This window comes from Phalacrocorax aristotelis, chromosome 6 (genome assembly GCF_949628215.1).
Source record: "Phalacrocorax aristotelis chromosome 6, bGulAri2.1, whole genome shotgun sequence".
NCBI classification, from domain to species: Eukaryota; Metazoa; Chordata; class Aves; order Suliformes; family Phalacrocoracidae; genus Phalacrocorax; species Phalacrocorax aristotelis.
The window spans coordinates 41787798-41811513 of NC_134281.1; the positions used below are offsets into that span (position 1 = coordinate 41787798).

Sequence of the window (23716 nt, forward strand, 5' to 3'; positions counted from 1 at the left end):
TTCATGCTAAAGCAATAAATATATACCATCCTCAAAACATCAATGTGGACAAATACTGAGAATTCCAAATTTTACATAGCTGGAAACTATCTTAATCTTAAATTACTTACTATTATAGTAAGACAACCCTATCCCATCCAAAATGTTGATCTAAAGTCAACAGTTATTTCATCCTCAGTACCCCAATAGTTTTGGTAGCATAATGCATCATACTAATTTTAGCTGTCAAATTCTGCTAATTATATTTACATACAGTTTGACAATATGGACTACTTTAAAGTACAAATACTATATACTTTGCAACTCACTTTCTGCCGCTTTTTGGAGGTTTTGGATTTTTAAAGAAAATTAAGACTTTGCTAAGGAAGTTCTAAGAGACCTTAAAAGTACACACACTTCCTCAGAGCACAGGCTATCAAAAAGACAAAGATCAATTAAGATACCCAAAAGTAAGTGGGACATCCAATCCTTGATGGAAACTAATATCCAAGTCCCTGCCCTCCCATGATCTTTTCCAGTTAAGATAACATGCTGGAACTGGGACCTTTGTGGAAACCTATCTTCTCTGCCATCAGAGATGCAGATGAAACAGCATGCTGTTAGAGGAACAATGATCTCATCTCACCAGCTACATCTACACTGCGAAATAAAAGACAGCAAGAAGCAAGGTGAAGCATTCAACACCCTGTTCTCCATGCTGTTTAGCTGTTAGTTCATTCCATGGCTCTGTTTTAGATGACTACAACTAGTGCTCTTCAAGAAAATAGGTACACAGTTCAAAGGATTTTTCACTTTCAGGCACCACTTTCACAAATGAATATGGATGTAACTGCACTCCATTCGACTTTCTGCCACCTACACAGTCAACATCATCCCATCAGGTTTTACAGCCTTGTATGCTCCATGCCATTACCCACCCCACAGCGTGTAACATATATTCTTGGTTGGCATGCAAAGACATAAGATTAAAAATGGCACTGGAATATATAATTTCTTAAACCCACAACGCTACCGCAATGGTTTTAGGGAAAAAAGCAAGCCAAGTGCCATTTAAAGTAGACAATATCTGCTTGACAGGGTGCTAGGCCTAAGCCTTGTGGAAGTGCAGCTACCTATGCTACTTGATCCAGAGCCAGAGATCAGTCTCTGGCCACCTTTTATGTAGCAGTATAGACCTCATTAACAAGGCCACCTAAAAATTTTATACGGGTCTTTATCCATGAAACTAGATTTCTAATGATGGGATAAGCAAAAGGGGTCCAATCACAAAGAATAATTAGCAAAGAAGAGAACAGAGACAGAAAGTTACTGGGACTCAATGGTCAGGGTTAAAGGTTGAACAAAAGATGGGGTTCTCTCAGTCAAACAAGTGGATAACGGGAGTTGATATTAACATTAGAGTCCACATAAGTCAGTGCTAGAATTCAAATATGTAGTTTAGGCTGTTATGTCATTCCAGTACTATTCCATTCTCAGTAAACTGTTTATTCCAATACTTGCTTGACTCCTAACTTCACCTAAAGTCCTTATGTAGTAATTGAGATTTTTCCTTAAAACTTGACACAGCTGAGATAACTGGTTGTTAGATCATTTAGTCTCTGAACTTAATACCTTACAAAAAAAGATCTAAGTCAAAAGGTCTGCTCATGAAGCAACATGGCTGTTCTCTAAGACACAGAAGAGCATAATGTAAGTTTAAACAGCAGTGCAAATGTGCTGTAACTATTCAAAAAGATACTGTGACTATTATCATGTATGAAAATTACTCTAACAATCACATTTTATTCCCCCTTTCTCACTGTGACAGTGGTCTTCAAACCACCATCTGACAGATAGTCCATGGAGAGTAGCTTTGTCCTGTTTGCTTACTTTCCATTTTCCTAGCTGTTATTTCAGATTAAAGACTACCTTTTTTGCAGCTTTGCATTTAGATGGACATTGTTACAACAGGGACCCCAAGCAATCCAATTAAGCAGGGAAAATATCTCAAGGAAAATGTGCAGGTTAGGATGCGAGCAACAGTAAGCAAAAGGTTAACAATGCTTTAGGAATCAAATACTAAACTGTTATTCTTGCAGAGGGCATAAGGTGGTGCTATATTCTCTAAATTATCCCTGTCAAATTACAAAGTGAGGAAGGTAAGAGATGTTTTTTTCAGTTTTGATTTTAGTATGTCTCTTCAATGCATAACACAACTTGGCAAGTAATAGCTAATATAGTGGGAAATGTTTGTATTAAAAATTTAATCATAAAGAAATGTTAGGGACTACCTGTTGCTGCCAGTGCCGGTCACTGCCCAAATAAATTGTAATAGCAATAGAATGCATTAAGTTATTATTGATTAGTCCACACACTTACGCAGAATTCAAAATAAAAAGCAATGTTTGTGAGAGGAATGGTTCCTATGATTACAGCAAAGAATTTCAGTTCAGCTCTTTTCCTTGTACAAACCTGTTCCATATGCAGAGAAAAAGTCTTGCTAGTTCAGTTGCATGAGGCTACTTCAAGAATACAAGTGGGAGCATATAACTGTTTCTTTCAGGAAAAGGACTTTTCTCAGGTATTATGCACTGCACGTACTGGTCTTTCACTGACTTCAGTAGAGCAGAATGCAAAGGTGAGAATCCTCAGCAGGGATAATTTAGCTAACCAACGCAAAGAGAAGATTTTAGAACTTCTTTTTTTTGTTAATGTCTTTCAATCTTGTCTAAAACTTACAAGAAGAATATTTTGCTGAGATTTAAGATCTCCATTAGCCATGCTTTAATTAATTGTGATTCAACTACAGTTGAAACCCAGCAGGTCAACATGTTGTTTATGCACGTCTGTAGCACTCCTGTAACTGTCTATTGTTTTCTCCTCAAAGTTACGTACATGGCTTTCAACATGTCACAAAACTCCACCGACAAAAAGAAAACACATGGAAGAATGTACTATGAATACATTCCATGTTTTATAAGGATTTTTAAATCTAGGTGTTCACCATGTTTTGACATCCATGGGTTTATTCTGTCAGAAATTTAAAGATGGCATTGGTCCAGCTTCATGATGGCAATATTTTTAGACTGTCCCAAAAAGACAGATGAACTGCAGAAAAGAAAAATCTGAATAGAAGATAAATAAGAAAAATTGTAGGGTGCTAGATTCTGATCTGTAGCCCAAATGAATCACTGTGTATTTATTCATTGATTTTGTCAAAGTTTGTGTTGTGCCCTTAATAGTAAGGGTTAAAAAAATTAGTAGTTCTACTTAGATCTTTTCATGTTTATTGGTGCTAATCAATATTAATCGATATCTGCAGCTGCTTTTTTTCAGTCAGTTCTTACTAGCTTGTACAAAGAAAGAGGAATCCAATATTGGAAAACTGTAGGGTGGTTTTATAAACTACATATCATGTTTGAACAAGGTGAAATTGCAGGTTAAATTGCATGGAGGTCCAGATACCTAAACAGACTGCAAAAAATTCCTTTGAGATTATGTTTTTAAATTTTAATATAGAACAAATGTCACTGTATAGCAATGTCGAAGATATAAAGGACTTCAGAGTTCAATAACAAATACAGAGTTGTTATTTGAAACAAAAATGTAACTCATGAGAACAATCAGTTCAGTTTTCTAGCAGCAGTTATACTATGTGGTCATAACCATTTTTTTCCTTTTATACAGGAGTCTCAAGGTGCACATTTTTAATGTATCCTAGCAGTTTCCAGTTAATGCTTTATATTTCTACAGCTATTATTTTCTGTTCAAAGAAAACTAGTAAAGGTTCAGTCAAGAAAGGGAAAACAAAGGAAAAAGATCAATATTAACACTCTACAAATATTGACTTAGCAAAGTGACTTTGTTGTCTTTCTCCCACAGGAATTTATATTAAATGAGTGATTTATTTAAAAGAAAATACTGATAGAACATATTAGTCTAACTAAAAATCAATATTTTCAGGCTGCAGCATATATTTACAAATTAATGCCTAATAAACTGAATACGCTCACAGATCTGTTATTTATTTCCAATTACCTTTCATATAAAGGTTTATGGTACACAATCTTTCAGACTACTAAAGCATTTAAAGTTCTCACCAACCTAATAAATTATTAAATTTTAAATTTCTCAAAAAGTCATTAAACGTTTTATCCAACAGTGGTTTCATTTATTAAAAAAAAACCCACTTTGTTCTATTAAACCTTCACACCTGAAAAATTATTTTCCATAACTAGATGTCAGCAAAACCAACAGTATATAAAAATGTTAATAATAATATGTATCAAGAAGCCTCTCACTAGTTTATAGCTGCCCTTGACAAACTATTAATAAAGCATAAGCTCAAAATCAGAGAAAAACAGTTTCTTATTTAAAATGCAATAACATATGTGCCTAGAGGAAAACAGCATAATTTCAATAAGACTAGCTTACGTGATACCTTTATTGTGTCTGGCTCAATTAGCTTTGTGTTTCTGTTGCTACTGGCAGCCACGCTGATAGTGGTAGAAATGGATGCTTTGCAACTCTGAGCTGATGAGGGTCTTGAAGAAGTTCTGCTATCACCTATAAACATAGATATTTAGGTACAATTACATTATTTCAACCCACTCCTAGTGCTATTTATCATAAAGCCTTACATTTATAGACACACAGAGAAAAAATGGATGACAAGAGCTTCAATCAGATAAGCTGACTTCCCTTATAATTACATAACATTTAATAATTCATTAGCCAAACATCTTTACTTCCCTGACTGTACATGCCAGGTGAATGGGCATATGAATGGCAGAACCTTGGAACCCAAATCTGCCTGAAGGATAAGAAATTGTTACTACATGATTCCATTTACCTTGGAATGAAGGTAAATCTGTCCTAAGTGGATAGGTTTCACCTGCTTCTAATTTAAGGTTATTTCTTTCCAGGACAGTGTAGATTCCCTGCCAGGTAGCACATCACTCATGCACAGCTGCCCAGTGCAACTACTTCTAAGCCTTTACTTTCTGGGTCCTTATGTTGGCGCAACTCTACTGGTACAACTGTTGATTTAGCTACATAAACTCAGTCTTCATCACTGTTCTGTCATCTTTGCACCTCTTCAGTATTGCCTGGAATTGGAGCAACATTAACAGCACACACTACATACAAATGCAAATATTTCATCTATGGTACCTTTGCAGTCTGTTAGCGTGCGGTCTTTTTCCAGTTTGGGAAGGTTTTTAAGTAAGGAAGAACATTAAACTCTCATATTGATTGTGCTTGAAAAGTGGCCTCGATAACTGAAACAGACAGACTGCTTATTGATAAATGTTTAAGGTTTCATCTCTGATCTGGGAAGGGAATAACTTGCCTATGTTGCAACATCCAAGCATTCATTTTCTCTCCTCCCATGTGACTGCATCACACAAGAGTCAACAAAATCCACCCTTAAGAATTTGAGAGCTTCAGATCATAGATGCAGCCAAAGTCCATTTGAACATGGGGGTCAGACATTCTACTGAGACATTTATGCAATTGCCACAGGAGAAATGAATATTAGTCAATAATATCCTCACCAATCTCAGAAAAATTAAACAAATGCTCAATTTCTCATTGACCCAGAGAATGATCTCCAACAGAATGAAAACTCCTAACATGAAAGGTAAATACCTTTTGTTGGTGCTAGTTTGTGATTAGATTTCCTCGAGACTCTTGGTGGTGGTTTTGACACCATGATCCCTTCAGAGGAAGTTTCAGCTTGACTTCCAAACTGCTGTTGCCTCAATCGACTATCGCCTTCCAGTTTCTCTTGTGCAGCCTTGCAGCACTGCTCACTGGTTGTCATGTAAAAGTCACAAAACTTTAGATAAAGAAAAGTCATCTGTTAAGTGAAACATTGTTTCTCACAGCTCTAAGGATCAAAATGAAACATTACTAAGGAAAGGACAGGCCAATAGATATAATGTATTTTCTCTTAAAGCACAATATTAAGTTTCATTTTCATGAATCAGAGCAACTACTCAAGTGACACAGTAAAATGAAGCCATGATTCAACCAGGAGGTGCAAATATTGAATAAAAATTAAGCGCGCCTTTCAACCCAAGAGGTGATTTATATTTCTTTCTAGATATTTGAAGACCGATTTTTCTTTAACACAGGATTCTTAACAGGGCATTGTTTTTCTCCTGTGAAACTTTATTTATATACAAATCTTTGTGGACTGTTTATTCAGCTCAAAACTTTGTCATTGAGATGATATCAAAAAACCTGCTGTTGCATCTTGAAAATAAGATGTTCAACATACACAGTAAATTCCCACACACAAGAAATTATGAAATGTTGCAGACATTGCAACTGTCACTGATTAGCTAAGTTTGCTGTCAATTATAATCTTTATTGTGCAACTCCTTTAACCCTTACCTTCACACATGCTGTTAGGCTTCATGCTTACTATTAGGCTCTGCCTAATACATCAAGTTCACTTGCAGCAAGTGACCTTTTCAAGGATAATAGCCAGATAAAGTGAGTGAAACAGAAATATATATCAGCCCACATTCTGGTATGTAGGCAGCTGGGAGGGGCCTGGGGTTAGGTCATCAATAGACCAACACATGGAGGTGGCATGCATTGTGTTGAAAATGCTAATACTGTCAATAACATCAAGCCAGTAACACAAGAACAAATATCACTCTGTTTGCCATACCTTCTTGTAGTCAAGTTTGCCACTGCAGTTAAAGTCAGCTTGTTTAGTAATGGTACTCACTTCATCCTGAGTCATTTTTTCGCCTCTCTGCAATAAACAGAAAACCTCAGTTTGGATTCCTAGTCAAGAATTTTGTTCACCTATAGTGCACACTTTATAAAAACACAAAGAAAGACTCTTAATATCCTTTCAGGGAATCCCATCTTGCAATAGATTTAAATGGATTTTGATTTGAATCCTCAAAAGGTCAACATCGTAAAAAATGATGTCCCTACAATGCCGCTAAATGCTAAACAGATAACTGCATCGGTTTAGGCAATTCTGTGGTGTCTTCAGGAAGCCTACCATGAATGACACGTCAATTTCAGAAAATCTTCCATAAACTGGGGAATCTCAGCTCCCAGTCATTTTTACTTGTATTGTAGCATGCTAACAACCAAGAGCTAACTTTATAATGGTTTGTTTCACTCACTTAGTTGCAGTCTACATCTGCAATTCAGCTCACTAGAAGGGTTACTCCAGGCATGAACTTCCATTGCACCTATTTCTACTTGGAATCATTAGTATGAAGCCAAAGCAATTTCTCTCCTTTTGGACCCAAGTCTGAAGCTGCATGTCAGAATACCATCTCGAGTGGATGCAAGGTACATCTCTCGAAAAGAAAGCATGTCTTCCACAAGGTCCTCCAGCAACTTTCTCTACATAGATTCACAGGGTCGTTTGCAATCACAGAGCAATCCATGATTGCTGTACAGAAATCTACTTCACATTACTTTTCAGCTATAGATGCATGGTGTAAACTTGGGACTAAAAACTAATGCAGACTTCATTGTTGGCAAGCATGCCATGTGAATGTGTGGTCCGGGAGCTATAGTGGATTGCAACAAATCAAATATTGATCCTCCCCTCTTTGAACAGCACCAGTTGCAACTGGACGCAGATCTAGTAAGTTCTTCAGTCTGGGTTTATATGAAGCAATTCCCTAACTTTATGTAATAATACAGAGTTTAGAGCTCTTCATAGCTTAACTACAGTAGTCCTCAACATCTGTTACTTTTATCTTTCTTTATATAAAGAATATTTCTTTACCATTGCAAATATATCTTTTTGTTCATGCAGAATGGGGATTGAAAGTTCTGCCACAATGTCTGAAGTAAACAAATAATTTTGTTTTATTGGGTCAACCACAACAAATACAGTATGTAAATTGTTTGCTTCTTCTGTCCCAGTTTGCTCTCCTCTACATTACCTTAAAATTGTTTTATTCTTACTTTTGAGCACTCTACTAGTATTCTACTACTAGTCCATTTTTAATTGTTACTACTCCCTAGAGTTTATGCTGTGCAAGATGATTGGCTTTTACAATGAAGGGGGAGTTTTTTGGCTGAAGAGAGCAAAAAACCTGACAGAACAAATAAAGAAAATCATTGTAATCATCTGAGATGGGCATCCGTATAGTTTAAAGTCGGGGTATCAGCTATGCACCAGCTTGGAAGACTGTTCCATTTCAGGGGTTTTGTTTGCTTGCTTTACAGATCCTCAGAGAGCCCAGATTTTAATCTTGTCAACATTTGTCATTCTAACATACTCTTGCTGATGTTGTCTTTAAAGTTCCATCTCCTACATTCTCATATCATCATAAAAATCTCAACTGCTATTTAAAAAAAATATCTTTTCTATCCTTTCAGATTATACAATGAAACCTAAAAATATGGTGGCAGTTCAGCAGCTAAATAAGAAGTTCCAGGTATTTTTAATGTCATTATTTTAAGCCATATTAATGACATGTACAGGTAAGCCTTATGACATTTGCACACTTTGGGTTGATAATGCATAATCTCTAACCAAACTATTGACTTACGCTAGCACAGTTTAAGACCCTGATAAACTAACTGTAAGATCCAGTGAAGTCACTGATGTGACAAAACATCATAGCTGTGATAAAACTAAAACACTGACCTTAATATTTTAAGTATAACATAAAAATATTACTTTTTAACTTCGTATCCAAACATACATAGACATAAGTTGTGAGGGGAGAACAGCAAAGGTATGTCATTAATTCTCTTGGTAAGAGTTCATAACCCCAAAGGGCTGCAGAAGAGCTGTGTAGAAAATAGAGGGGTTTACACTAATTGAACCAAGGCAGAGTCATGTGTGTCCCTTTCTGTTGCTCTACTGCAGTATAGATAGGGTTTCAACAAAGCATTCTGAAAGTATGAAAAGTATTTTTTTTTTCTGCCAGCTTCTACCTTCAAGGCACAATTGCTGAAAGGGACAGACAGGTTATCGACTGCAAGACTGTAAGGGGAAAAAAAAATGGAAGAAAGATCAGATAATCACAGAAAATTAGACAGAAAATTGAAGAAAAACAAAAACCAACAAAAAAAACCCCAACAACACCCAAAACCCCATTAATCAGTTATTGATTCTTTTGAGGAACATGTGTTTGTACATTCAGAATAGTTTTACCATCTAATTTCCAAAATCTCTATTAATGATTAAAGATGGATAATTAAGTTTCTGCTAATACTTACCGTTGTAAGAATTTTATAAAGTTCATCATGTGAAATATATCCAGTGTTATCTACATCTATCTTTCCAAATGCTTCAAGAAGTTCAGTTTTTGTAGCTGGTTTTTCTTTTTTTAAAATAGTACAAAAATCATCAAAATTCAGTGTAGTTGTTTGTGAAGTCCAATATTTATTAACTGTCTTCTGAGATGGATTTCTTCCAGCCTGTTGAAGTACTGAACAATAATACACAATATTAACTATATATTCCAGCTGTCAGTAAAGGAATTTTGTCAAAACATCCTTTACTTACTTTCCATGTTCAGGCTTTTTTTTTTTTTTTTTTAAGGCAAATCAATTCAAAGGAAAAGCGGGTCTGAAGGACAGTTTTGCTTATAGTCTCAATCCTGTACTCTACTGATACAGACTGACTGTGACCTTCCCTGGCCTTGAATTCTCTGGTTTGTACCAGAGATGTTCAAGCAGCCTGTGGGGCAGATGAGCTCACTCACATATTCTTTTGGAAGGAGTTGTGAAACAGGCAGTGGCTGGCATCCTAGATCATCCCTCATGAACTACAATCCAGCATAGAGATGTCATATGCTGCACTGCTGAGAATCACACCTGCTTTCTTCTACAGAAAAAGGAAAAAAACAGAGAGCAGCCTGTCCTTTTGTAACACAACAATATCACAGGAAATATTTTGCTTAAAGCTTTGACTTACTTATGTGCATTGTTCTACTAAACTGAATGGGATGTCCCCCTTAAATAAAGTTAACAGATTCAAATAATTAACTAAGGAAAATATCTATTAATTCAAAGTCAGTCTCAAGTGTCTTGTCTTGACACAAATCTCGAGTGACAAGTGTAAAATTCAGCCCAGTGTCTGTATCCCCTGCCTTAATATCAAGAACCTATTATTTGTAAGCTTGCACATTATTAGATCCTATTTCTACTCAGATCCATGGAAGTCTTTCCATTTACTTTGGAAAGAACTGAGATCTAGTGTAGAATTTATCTTAAACAATCCTTTATGTCACAACTATACATTTGACCTTATCAATTCAAATTATGCAACATGAATTTCAACTATAAAGGAAATGTGATACCAACAGACATACATTGCTAAAGGCCAACAGCCAATACCATACATGAAACCAGTCCCATGTACACCTGGTATTCTTCATAATTAATTTGCCAGATCTAGTTAGCCTCTTAAAAGTCTTTACTGAAAGCATCTTTTCATCATTTTTCAGTGTGGAGACGGCATTATGTTAAACTGAAATTAAATTCTAACACACAGTCTATCTGAAACTGGAGATATGCTTTTATATTGTCCCATATAATCAAGTTTTTTTAGTGAAATGCAGAAGATCTTTCATCTTTACCTAGGCTGGCAGTTTGATTTTTAGCCAATTAAGTCTATACCGGCTGAGATCAGTTCAGTAGCATCTGTGAAATGAGGTGGTAGCATCATTACCATTCTCAGTAGGCAACTGTGTCACCATAAAAACAAACAAACAAAACCAGACACCTTTGTTGCTAATCTCCAACTGAATGCCAAGGACTAAATAAAGATTTCTGCCCTGTCACCTCTACAAGCAGAGTCAGGAGAATATAGCAAAGCTTACATCTTTATCCATGCAGCGCTTGGGCACATAGCAATTGTTTAAGGATTTCAATGTCAAGGTCAGCCAAGGGAGGGCAGTCACTCTGTGTATTTGTTTATGTGGATAGCCGAGTTCCCTGGAATGTCAATATAGCACAGTATTCACTTACATTTAACACAGTCTACTTCAAATATATGACAATTCTCTATTTTTATATATCCTGGGAGATCAGCACTTCCCATACCCTACATGCCTCCCAAGTCTGTATTTTTGAAAGTTCAATTAGACCACATCTTTTGTTTATACTTCTTTACAGATTGATTCTGCTAAACACCTTAAGTAACTTTACACCCCAGGAAATGAAACTACTATCTGTGAATAGGTACAACTCGTACGAATAAAATTTTGCAGGGCCAGTCTCTGGGTGATTATTTCGCAGTTCAGAATATTAGCCAAATATCAGGTAGCAAGAGATGGTTAAACACTGGCACAATTCATTTGATAAATGCCAGAATTTACTTAAGGTGTAACATAAGTCTATAATAACTCTCAATGCTTACAACTTTTAAAAGTTCTTAAATATCTCTGAAAAGACTGTGAGCCTAAGCAACTAATTGCCCTTTCTGAGTTGACCTTGAAACCAAAATGCCCAAACACTTGCTATGTAGCAAAGTGGCATATGGATAGAGATGAAAGCCAAAGCTTATATAAAAGAGATGACACTTGTTCACACCACTCCTATCTTAAAATCCAGATTATGCAAAACTATCATTAGGATGTTATAAAGGTACTTATTACAGCTGAGAAAGCCTGGATAACGCTAAGTCACATGCTGAAAGAATGTGCTTGCTAACGGGTAGAATTTCATCGTATAAGGAAAGAAGCCACAACCAATGCAACAGAGAAGTATGTTCACCTTTTATAATGGTGGTTTCCACTTGGAGACCTCACATGTTTTAGGCACCAGCAATGCAGCTATTAGTGAGAAATGGCTTACATATGCCAAAAAAACCCCAAACACCAAAACAGTCACTAGAATTTTGATATAACTAAATTATTTGATAGCTTAGCATGTTTTTGCTTCAGCCACTGCTTTTTTTTTTTAATTACGAACAACTGTCATGTCGTTATACACATACCTTTTACTAGCATCATGATCTATGAGGAGGATTTGAGAAAGCAACCCATACTACAACTAATCCCAAGTACATTCTGATCTATACCCCAAAACCCACAAAATAAAATCATTAGTTTTCTAATTATACATTTTGGTTCTCTTGATCTAACTGAAGGTTTATGTTCCAATGCTTGCTTTGTCATCCCTATGATCTGGAAACATTTTTTCCAATACAGCAAGCTAAGATTTTCACATCATGAAACTCCAGGTAGAAAACAGGACTGAAAGACACTTTTATGACTAACACAATCCCATGCTATTACATACAACCACAAAAGGACAAAAATGTTCTGAGAAAACAAACAAACAAACAAGGTAAGACACAGAACACAATCCTAAAACTCCAAGAGATAGCAAAGTTGGTATTATATTTGCATGAAAAACTTTATCTGAGATAGTGAAACCTAGTTCACAACTCCAACAGGTTATTATTCAGTCTAATCTTACTCCTTCCTTATCTTACTCAGTCTCCTAGATACCTTATAAAGAAATCAATTCCCAGTACACAGCACTACCTACCTATTTTCCAGGTGAATTTATGTAACTTTCCTAATAATTACATGCAAAGAACTTGGAAAATCCATAGGTTTTCAAAACAAATGTTATGAAGATCCACAGCTTTCAGCATCTACTAACACCTTTATTTAGTACAGCTGAAGCAGAGATATTTTTTTCCTGTTGTATTGCTGACAGCAATACCACTTATACACAACTATAATATGGATGAAAATGAACACTTTTTATTTTAGTCTATAGTAATATTGTAATTCAGAAGGAGTTTACATAAAATAAGTGCAAGCATTCTTAGGAAACACCAGTTGTCTAAAACAGTCCATTTGATCACATAGCTTTGGTAGAGGAAAGGCAGTATTTTCACATAGTACTCAAAGTGGCTTAGAACTCATCTGTGCGACAATCTTTAGGGGTAAATTACCAAATCCACGCCTCCAGTAACAACCTCTCCTATGAGGCTGCAAACCTCTGTGCCCGTTAATGCCAGTTATCATGATTTTCTGTGCCACGGCATGCTATAAACTGAACTGAGACCAACTCAATTATGTTTCAGGGATAGGAAAGAACTTTTTGCAGAAACGTCACAATTAAAAAGCAGCAACTAGGCCCATGTCAAGTAAGCAACAATGCTACCATCAAATTTGGTGGTGTTAAACAACTCACTTAGGTCCCCTGTAAGCTGCCAGCTAGTACTGACTTTTGTCCATTCATACTAGTGGTTTACACATTAAAAGCTCTGTATACTGTTCCCAATTCCACAAGTCATCCAACACCTAGCAATGAAGATTAAGGATTTGAGGAAAATGAAAAATTTTGAGGAATGGTAGTTTCTATAAACTTTGAAAAAAATGACTATGCCTTTAAAGATAGACGCCAACACTTGAAATCTGAACCTTATCTAAAACGACTGTAAATTCCTTAGCACAGTTATTGAATTTATGCCTTGGGATACTCTCACTACTGAACTGCTGACTGCTGTTTGTAAACTACCCACTGTAATCATTACACACAACCGTTATGGGGAAAAACATCTAATCATTACCTAAACTGAGTTGTTCTTTTGATTTAATATTTTCTAAACTGCTTTTTAAAACAGTTAGATAAGCTGCTCGGCAGTTCATGTAAAAGATCGCTTCTTCTGCATGCTGGGACTTCTTTGCTTGGGAACTTTCTGAGCGTGTGACTTTCTGAACGGAGAGTGATGCGTTATTCTCAGGACTGCTGGCCATTCTGTGAAGAATACAATTACGGTTAGAATTTGTTACTGTCTTGCCTGTTTAATAATGCCTCTGCTTTGTCCTCTGAAACACAGACTAGCACAAATTATCCTAACATCTAGGTCATATTTTTTCCATTCTCTAAATCTGGGATGGGAATTCTTATCTACGCTTGTAGGTAAGCACCATGAGATCCACAAACAAAAATAGCTAGAGCTCTACTTATTATTCACAATTTATTCTTTATTGGCAGCAAAAAGTTTCATTTTATTGTATTTTATTTTAATTTTAGACATTTCATATTACAAAGATTATATGGTCACATGATTTGAAACTTGAAAATGTGTTTTTATGCTTATCTGGGATAAAAACCATTGCTATCCATGTTTAGAAATAAACCACTAAGACTTGTCCTTTCTACACATTTCCACTAGAATTTCTACTCTTACCACATTAGCTAAATTCTCCTAATGACAGAAACAATGAGAGAATTTGTACGGAAGCACACTTGTTGACTTTACTACCACTGTCTATGCCTAGCATGATTTGTCACAATGGTAAATGGTACTGTTTTGCTCCCAGTGCCACTCTCATTGCTACAGTTCACCTGCAGTAGCAAAGGTGGAGTGTTTTCAGGAAAAAAAAATGCAAATTTAAACATGGCCACATATGTGAAAGGCACAGAATTATTTAAAAAGACTTTTTCACCAAACAACAAAGTAAATATTATCAAGAATGGATGCAGCACTTATCTCATTGGAGAGTGCTCTGTGGCTGTATGATCACAACTGGCTCACGTCATGTTAGATTCTCTACTATATTTCTTGGTGTTAACAGCAGAGTAAGTGTCCCCTTTGCCCTCCAGTGAAAACTACATGTGAGCATGTTTATATTGAACTGCATATTTGTCAACTTTTAAGTGAAGGAGGAAATCCTGACTTCTGTATTTCCAAGACTGGTTTAGCTGGAAAACTGGGTAGCTTTACACAGCTTCAGCAGAGGCACTGTGTAATGTCATAAACACCATATAACATTTGGTGTTAAAAAAAGAGATATAATAATTATTAAATTGATTACATGCTTTTTTCTGGTGCCAACCCATACCAGAATGGGCTTTTGTTTTCTGTTTTAACAGTTATAACTCAATAAAACATATGGCTAATAGTAAAATTGGTCAAAATTTTAGGCCTTAAGCCTTCAAGTATGTGAAGTTAAGAACACAATTCTACTTTTAAGAGTTATCTAAATATAATTAATAGTAATAAATATGTCTGAAGCTAAGAATGTGTGTGAAACTTTGCACAACATAGGCCTTTTAAGTACAAGACTACCAGATAATTGTAAATTAATGGAAAAAATATGAAATGCATTTTTCTAAATTATTAAAACAATTCAAAGCAGTAACTAATACTGTTTGCTCGCCAATGGCCACTAAACTTTAACAGCATTTTTTTCCTTTTACCGAGGGTGATTAAGGTTTTTAGAAGGCCATCACAGAGGGACACTAAATCAAGTTGTACTGTTGGTCTAACAGCCTCCCATATTATTTTACCCAATGTTGACTTCACAAAATATATTCCAGTATAATAAATTGAATATCTCAAGTTCAGCAACAAGACAACAACATCACAGGGTCCCCTTCAGGACTCATTGGATTTTTACTCAGGAGGCCTAAATCACTTGCACCTTGTTGAGTTATACAGGTCTTTTACACTTGGGAAAGAAAGATAATAATCGCTTATCATGGATGAAGTACCCTATTTATAATACACAGGCCGCCTGCCTGACACTTTAACATTACACTGGCATTAGAAGGACCCCATAGGGACACTGTGATACAGTCTGGTTACTGCAAACGGGTGTCACTATAATTAAGCACCAGTGTTAGACACACAAAATGGAAGTGTGTTAAAGTCAAGGAGGAAAAGAAGAATAAATGTTAATTTTCCAGTAACTAGTTTATAAAATGTGAACTCTCGTTTATACTCCTTAGACTGCCCCTTACAGAGATATTTCTTCCACAGGGGCCACAGTCAGGAAGTGCTGCCAATACATTGCTCCGAAATCCAGAGGGCAATAGCTTAGCAACAGCACTGCCAGCAGCCCGGACTTGGGTTGTTAAATCTTTACTGGACAAATGATGCTTTAGACAAAATGAACGGAGGGAAGCAATCCAGCCTCAGCTGAAGTGGGAGGACGACACAGTCTAACTATTACTTTCCATTTCAGTTGCTATGATTCTAACAAATAAAAACCGTCTTCCAACCAGGAATTCAGTCACACCCCTCTTGGCAATACTGGCCTTTCCCGCGGCGGGCCCGACGGCCAGGGTCACCTCCGCCCACAGCCAGCCCACACCGCCAGGCCAGGGAAGCTTCGCACCGCTGCTTCTCCAGCTGCTCAGCCCAAGCGCCCAGGCCTCGCTCACCTGAGGAGACGAAACTCTTACCACATGAATCTACCTACCTCCCACCCCGCTGGGCGCAGGGGTCTTCTTGGGCAAAATTCACTACCTACCCCCGCGCAAAAGGCTTTGCAATCCCCTTCCCCCAGCCCGTCAGATGGGAACGAACCCTCCCGCCCGCACGCCGAGGACCCTCCGCCCTGCCCGGCGACCCCAGCAGCCCTGAGGGGCCGGGGCTAGCCATCCGACACCTCCCGCCCGAACCGGCCTCGCACGAACCTTCCCGGGGGGCAGCGGGGCCCCGCAGGCCTGGCGGACTCCCAGCCCCGGCCCGCCGCCTCCGCCGCCCTCGTCCCGCCCTGCCGGAGCCGCGGCCCGCCCTCTCAGCGCCGTTTCCAGCCGGCGGCGTTTGGCCGATGCACGGCAGCGGCGGCGGGAGATCCGCAACAGGCGGCGGGAGCGGCTGCAGGCATCGCAATGTCGTAGGTATCGGGCAGGAGCGGCGCCGCTTTCCGCTCTCTCCCGCCGGCCGCCGCGCCTCTCAGCAGCGGGGCGGCCCCGAGGGCTGCTGGGGGCCGCTGGAGCGGGGCGGGGTGGAGCGGAGCAGGCGGCCGCTGGAGCGAGGGCCCGTGGGGGACACTCTGAGGCGGGGCGCTCCACCCCGGCGGCCCGCGAGCTCACGGTGAGGCGGCGAGCTGGTTCCCTGAGGAGAATGTGCTCCGCGGGTTATGCCGGAGCGGGGAGAAGCACGCCATGGCGTGGGGAAGGGCGGGTTTTGTTTCAAGCTCTGTCTTCCAGTTGTTGCATGGGACTGGGAAACGTTTAAGATGGAGGCTCTTTGGGGCAGAGCCTGATCCGGGCGGAGTTTGGGTGTGTGATGCCCACTGGCATGGGTAATACTTTCTGTATGTTGCATGTATGTTTTCGGCTTCCCCAGCTTTAGAAAGGAGAGTTTGTTTATCTCTGCACACCCCATGGATAAGGGCTATGAGGCTGTGTGGTGGGGGAGGAAGAGTCACAGGTGGGTTGTGCCGAGTTTGACACCAGGGTTTTGCACTGCAGGCTGCTGTGGGAAGGTATCGCAGGCCTGCGGTGATAAGGGCGTGACGCATTCCGTGTCCGTTTTCCATCAGGCTGTGTCTCTTTGTAGTGTCTCCAATGGGAATAAATCCTGTTCATATTTCTCCTGTTCTTTGCAACTTACCAAGGAATAGTCGTGTAAGCCTGATGCTGTTCTTGTGTACCTTTGCTAATTGGGGGCTTCTGAGGAACAATAAAGAATATATGTAGGATTTTATTAACTTCCAACAGCAGGAAGGCGAGGCCATAAGATTTATGCTGCCTGTATATAGGCTTGGGATATTGTCCCAGTTTACAGTCCTTACAAGATTTCAAAGATAACTTATGTCAGAGCTAACATAGGTTCCAACTTCGGCCAGTCTTTCTCATGACCACTGGAAGCTGAAAATCACGCCAGACAATAGTAATACAATGGAAACATCAATACACAAGCTTTGATTTTTTTGGCATTTAAGTCTGTTTCTGACTGGTTGCACAGTGAGTTTAACTGAACATAGAAAATGATCATGCATTCTTTCTGCTTTTCTAATTAATAAGACATTTTTGTCAGCAGGTTTTGAAGATGAAGCAATATGTAAATAGCAAAGAGGTGTTTATGTTTTTCTCCCAGTGAAAGCAGAAACTTAAGAGGAAGCTGACTGAAATGGCCTCAGAATGCACTACAATACTCTCTGGGGTACTTTTAATAAAATACCTGATTCTCTGTGTTCCTTTCTGTGCATTAAATCTGTATGTGACTGTCACCCTTGCATTAATTCATAAATTAATTGTGAAGGAAAGGTAAGTGTATGTGGAATTAAAAAAATATTTTTAAAATCCATTTCTTTATAGAAAATTAAAATGCATATCTAGACTTTCACTGTTAAGCAGTTCTTCATATAAGTGGTTTCATCAAAGCAGCATTCAAGTGAGCAAAGGTCTCCCAGTATTAGAAAGGAACTGACGATATCACCTGGAATGATAAATAAACAATATGCTATAGAAGTAATATGTAGTTCTTTAACCTGATAAATATTATGGGCAAAATAATCATTTCAGGTTGTACAGCAAGCTATAAACATGTGCCATCATACTCTGCATAGTTAAGAAAATAAATTAAGCCTTGTCAGGAAATTTTGAATCATTTCAAGGGTAGGAAACTCAGGTAAATAAGTTGCTCTGTACTGTCATCACATATGCCTTATCTTTCTGTCGGCTTTTCTTGTTCCCACTGACATTTGGTTCTAATCCATAGCCACAGCAAGGCTTTCCCAGCCATATAAAAAAGATAAACCAAACTAAATCTGGTGCTCTTCCTCCACAGTGTTTCCAAGGATACGTCAGGAATTTTGCACCTAGGTGCGCGTGTCTCTTGAAAGATCTGAGAGAAGACACTTTGGCCAACTGGGTCTTCATGTTAGATGTCTGGATTAATTTTGTTTCAGTTGTCCTAGCCAGGGACAACTTGGTCTTTTATGTAGGCTAAGAGCACAAATTTTAACTTATTTTGAGATTTACCTTCTCACATTATGGCAGCAGAAAGACAATCATTAAAAACAAGCCCACAAATAAATGAGGCTGCTGGGTAGGATGGATTGGGAAAAGCGAGGCAAAGTTGACCTCCTGAAGCCAAAACTGTACCCATGCAACTCCTTCCAATGTTGAAGTGTTTGCCTGGAATGAGGCTGCCTCTTTGCCACCATAGCTCAAGGTGTTTGCAGGGGTTTTGCAGGCCAACAGGGAGAAATTTAGGCTGTCTTCATTTCTATTGCTGTGCACAGTACTTGTCAGACTTTAAAGAACATGGTCTTGACCAGTCTACAACTTTCTCTCTAAGAAATTTTCTAAATGTTTATAATTTAGTGGGATTTTCATGTAGTTTCTCATTTGTCTTCATCCTACAGCTATGTTGAGTCCAGATTCTGCTTTACTTTGGCTTCCAGCTTCTTTTGAAGCCCATCATAAAAACTTCCATCATAACATGCCTTAGTATAACATGCAAATGCATTGGCCCCTAGAGCATCCTTTTGGGGTAGATGTATTAATAAATATAATGTTTCTCTGCTGCCACTGGGGTGGAAGATGTAATGGAGTCTGCATTCCTTAAGCAATATGGGTTTCTATTTAAAAAAGGAATACATTGTAAAGAATTCCATCAAACTGTTACAGCTTTGACTGCCCTTTGGCAAGAAGTATACACACTTTTTTAATTTAAATGTTACCTGTTTACTTGGCTTTTTTAAGATAGAATACTTCTCTTTCCCTTTTTGTAATAGAGATAGTTGTAAAAGAGTATTCCTATAGGACTGTTGCCTGAGTTATATTTCAAATATGTGTTTTCATTCTATTCTTCCAATACTTTAATTTACAGTTTTGGAATAGTAACATAAATTTTAGAAGGATATGTTTGGAATGACGTCATCTTAATTCCTTACAAGTCAAAACATTCTTTTCCAAGATAAAAACTGTGAACTCAGTTCTTGAAATATGATGTGTTTTCTAAATCTTGTTTAATTTTATATACGTTTCTTGGGGACTGTTCCTATAAAGATCTAAAATTTTTTTTTCTTCATTGTTTTATATAATGCTTTAAACTATTGTTAAGATTTAGCAATGTGCTTTAAAAGTTTCAGTTGTCTCTGGGAAAAATAGTCTTAATTTATGTTGACCTTTCTTTCCTTTGAGCATTTAGTCTGCATTCAATAAAATTTTGATGACTGCTCTTTAGAAGACAGCTGTACGATATAAAGTATTATAAATATTCAGCTTTCCTCTTCTAGTGTTGCCATTAACAGCTGGGCATCCAGTTCAGCAGAGCAGATTTTGCAGAGAGAGCTTGGCATGTTCCTGAATCAGTATAGTGAAGAAGACTAGAAAATAGTTTCTTATGGTTTGGGGACCTGTAAAGACATAGAGCATCTGTTCCCTAGTTAAGTCATAGTCTGGTAGCACTGAATCATGTTAAGAGCTAAAATGATGGGAAGAACTACTTTTTTCACCTTGGCTGTACCTGCGTTTTAAATGCCTAATACATTATTTCTACTAATGGCAAAATAATTTCAATCCTTGCTCAGAAGGTATGTAAATGGTAATGCTTTTGCATTTTTTCATTGTTTATAGTCTTTGAGAAAGAGACAAATATACAGTGTGATTTCATGTCAGTGTCTTGATTTTTATCTCTGGTATAAAATGGAGAATTGGATTTTCTTATGCAAACACTTTATCCTTCTAAACAAGCAATGTTTTTGGTATGCAGTATTTTAATGAGTTGATGTATTTGCTTTGGATGACATTAGTTTTCTTGCATAGTATTAAAAAAACGTGAAACACGAGAAAGGAAAATTTATGTAAAGTTACCAATCATAGACGTTACTACCAGAAATCTTTGTGTCTAGATGACCATAAAACTTGTCCGTATTTTTCTCTTGCAGAGCTAAGAGATCATTAAAGTTGGACACTATTAAAAAATATAATGTAAGTATTTTTTGGTGCATGGAATCATCTGGGATGTATATATATGTATGTGTATGTATATATATGCACACATATATGCGGATATAAACATGATATTTCATTACAGCTGCATTTATATTGTTACAGATTGGGTATTGTCTAGAAAAATCTCAACAAGGCACAAAATTACCGCTGAAAACGTTAGTATAAAATGTATTGTATTCCATTTGTCACAGAACTGCCTGGCTTTAAGTAATGTACATCTGCATGAATCACTTGAAAATAATGGAGAAATATGCATATTTTTATTGCCATCACTATTTACCCAAGAGCTGAATGAGTTAAGATCCTTGGTGAAATCATTTATTAGAAATTAGGTCCATTATCCTGGAAGCAAATGTTCTGCCATGTAATTGTACATGTAACAATATGGAATTATGATAATGCTGTAAGCTGCATATTATAAACTGCAAAATTGAAATGAAAACATTAAGGGCATTTTCATATCAAGGATATAATTACCTCCCTCAGCTAATCTGGCATAATGAAACAATAAAGTACTAACACTGCAATAAATTTCACCACAGTTATCACAATAAAAATAAAATTGTACTGTTGCTATTATTTTTTGTAAATGCAGCTATATTATACTCCCAGTACCAGCATGTCATGACATATGTCAGTTTATTATCTGCTCCTACCAACAGTGGGTGTTGCTGCAGACATCAGTACAGAGGAGCTTATGAGGGTGGCAGTGTTTAAAGGAAGGAAAATTTTGGAAAAGTATAGAGAGAGAAATAGCTGGTCAGCAAATGAGCCCCCAATAAATCTCCAGGTCTGTGTCATTTTGAAGATATCCGTTTATACGCAGCACATATTTGGAGGTCTCACTGGTATTTAGCAAGAGATAAATTTGCTATTTTAAAAAATTTCTAGAGATTTTTTTTTTAATTTAAACAAAGGTGGCAAAATACCGCAGTGGCACTAAAAAAAATCATTAGCAATTTAATTAGCAGCTTAGTGTACCATTACCCAACTTGTTCTGCTCAGAATGCAGCTGTGACTGTAATTTTGCATCTGTTTCTTGGGCTGTAGTAACGTTTTTGTAGATGAGTGGTCCAGCTGAAATTACATGGAATTCTTTTTATGCCTTAAAGCTATTCCCTCCCTGCCCCCTCCCCATAAGATAAAAAGAAAGTGTTACTTGATGGTTACCTGCGTTCAGGTTCTTGTGCAGCAAAAAGCATAACAAAAGCCCATCTGAATGATAAAAACTTTTACTGGAATCTCAGTAATTTAGGTTTGCACTATGTTCTTTAGTTCATACAATGCCTCTAACAGATGCATGTCAAAGATTTAAAGTGTACCACAATTAAATAACATTATAGGAGGTAAGAAAGAATGTAAGGTAATAAACACATGCAGTTTGTGCAAAGTATCCATTTTAGCTCTGTCACGTCTATTGCTGTTTCTACAATTTCTTTCCTGTTATTCAGGAGGACCTCATTCTACCTGCTGACTACCCAAAGCAAGCCTGAACTAACAGATCAGAAATGAGTATTTTTATATCTTGTAATGTTAGTGTGGTATCATAACTGGACTAAGACTCCTCTTCCTGGAAGAGAAATTCTTACTGCCAAATAAGTACTGCCCTTCTAAGTACTACAGTAACTTTTTCCAGGTAGCTGCTCAGAGGAGTCTCAGTTCATATCCAGAAATATGGTGGCTGAGGTAACTGCTGTTCAAGCAGGAAAAACATCCTAAAAGTGTAAGCAGATCGGAGATTCTCCCTGTTACAAAAAAGGTTTGATGACATTTAAATGCCTAAAGTGGCATTGATACTTTACTGTAATTAATATTTTAAGATTGTTTGAAACATTTCTTCAACCTGTTTGAATGTGGCAAAATATTAGTGATAAACAGACTGAAGATTTCCATCATGTATTCTTTGAGTACTGATAGACTGCAAAAAGAATATAAACAGCTGATGTGACCGAAACGAGACATAGTAGTTTCCAGGCGCTATAAGAAAGCTAGGTGAATGGGCAGCAAATTAAATCTTTTGAAATATGGTGTAAGTCATATTACTGATGACCAATACTAACACTGTTAAGTTCTAAATTAAGGGTAACCACTCAAGGCAGAGTAGGAGAAGAAAAACATGAAAACTGCAGCTTTGCGTAAAAGTGCAGTAAGATATATGAGAAGTAGAATAGCAAGCAACACTGGAAGTATAATGCCACTGCATAAATCAGTATTTTGTCTTCACCTGAATTAGAATTGAATGTACTGTCACTCTGTTTTAAAATGTGATTGCAGAAATTATTCCTTGAACCTGTATCATTCTGTGAAAGTGTCAGCGTCTGTATTTCTAGGTACCACTCATATTCCTAGTTTTGTATTTATTGCCTCTGTAAAGGTATACATTTTAGAAGAATTTTCCTTGTAACACTTCAACAATTTAAGATTAATTATTTAAAATCTAGTGTTTCCATTACTGAATAAATTAAGGACAGAAATGTAGCTTTTTCCCAGGTCCTGGCTTCCTGCTGGATTGTAGAGGCTTTAAGTTACCTTTGTATATGTAGCTTTGTGATCTGATATGACTTACATCCTAATATGACTTGTGGCTTTCTCACGTTACCTGGTGAACCTGATTATTGGCCTTAAAAATACTGATTTTGCCACCTGTACACCCCTTTTGAAATCTAAAATTGCTGTAGTTAATTTTTCCAGGGGATATTTGTGAAACCTTAAACCTGTGAGGTTTGGGCCTTCTCAGATTGTACCATGATCTGGACTCAGGCTGCCTTTGCTCTCAACCATGTCCCCAGTGGACCCTATTCCCAGCACATGCAGGAGATTCCCCGGCTGAGGAATCCTTACTGGACTTGAAGATTTGTATGCCCTTGTTTAATCTGGTTTGAAAAGGAGTAGCAAGAGGGTCTTGTTCCAGAAAAACAAGACAACGTATGATTAAGTATGGAAAGGGAATAAATGAGTTATTAATTTGAAATTGCAGTTGAAATGTCATTCACCAAAGTGCAAATACCAAGTTGTCTGATTCCACACACCCACACACCCCTCAACTTGGCTTAAGTACTGTGCA

At 37.5% G+C, this 23716-nt stretch overlaps 2 protein-coding genes across 4 annotated transcripts in view; one reads left to right on the forward strand and one right to left on the reverse strand.

Annotated features, from left to right (window-relative positions):
* Positions 1-16472, reverse strand: part of EFCAB7 (EF-hand calcium binding domain 7) — a 30493-nt gene extending 14021 nt beyond the window's left edge. Inside the window, exons 1-6 of one of the 2 annotated variants that reach the window (XM_075097371.1) lie at positions 16375-16472; positions 13517-13704; positions 9199-9410; positions 6662-6748; positions 5629-5818; positions 4421-4545 (exon numbers count right to left, since the gene is read on the reverse strand). In XM_075097371.1, the coding sequence (XP_074953472.1) occupies positions 4421-4545; positions 5629-5818; positions 6662-6748; positions 9199-9410; positions 13517-13703 (801 nt within the window). In that variant the 5' untranslated portion in view covers position 13704; positions 16375-16472. Of the gene's footprint in view, positions 1-4420; positions 4546-5628; positions 5819-6661; positions 6749-9198; positions 9411-13516; positions 13705-15993; positions 16108-16374 lie in introns of those variants that run through there. The other variant, XM_075097370.1, reaches the window with a different exon arrangement.
* ITGB3BP (integrin subunit beta 3 binding protein) overlaps positions 16048-23716 on the forward strand; it is a 36235-nt gene continuing 28566 nt past the window's right edge. The window contains exons 1-2 of one of the 2 annotated variants that reach the window (XM_075097375.1): positions 16048-16577; positions 20586-20628. In XM_075097375.1, coding sequence (XP_074953476.1) covers positions 16573-16577; positions 20586-20628 — 48 coding nt within the window. In that variant the 5' untranslated portion in view covers positions 16048-16572. Of the gene's footprint in view, positions 16778-20585; positions 20629-23716 lie in introns of both variants that reach the window. The other variant, XM_075097374.1, reaches the window with a different exon arrangement.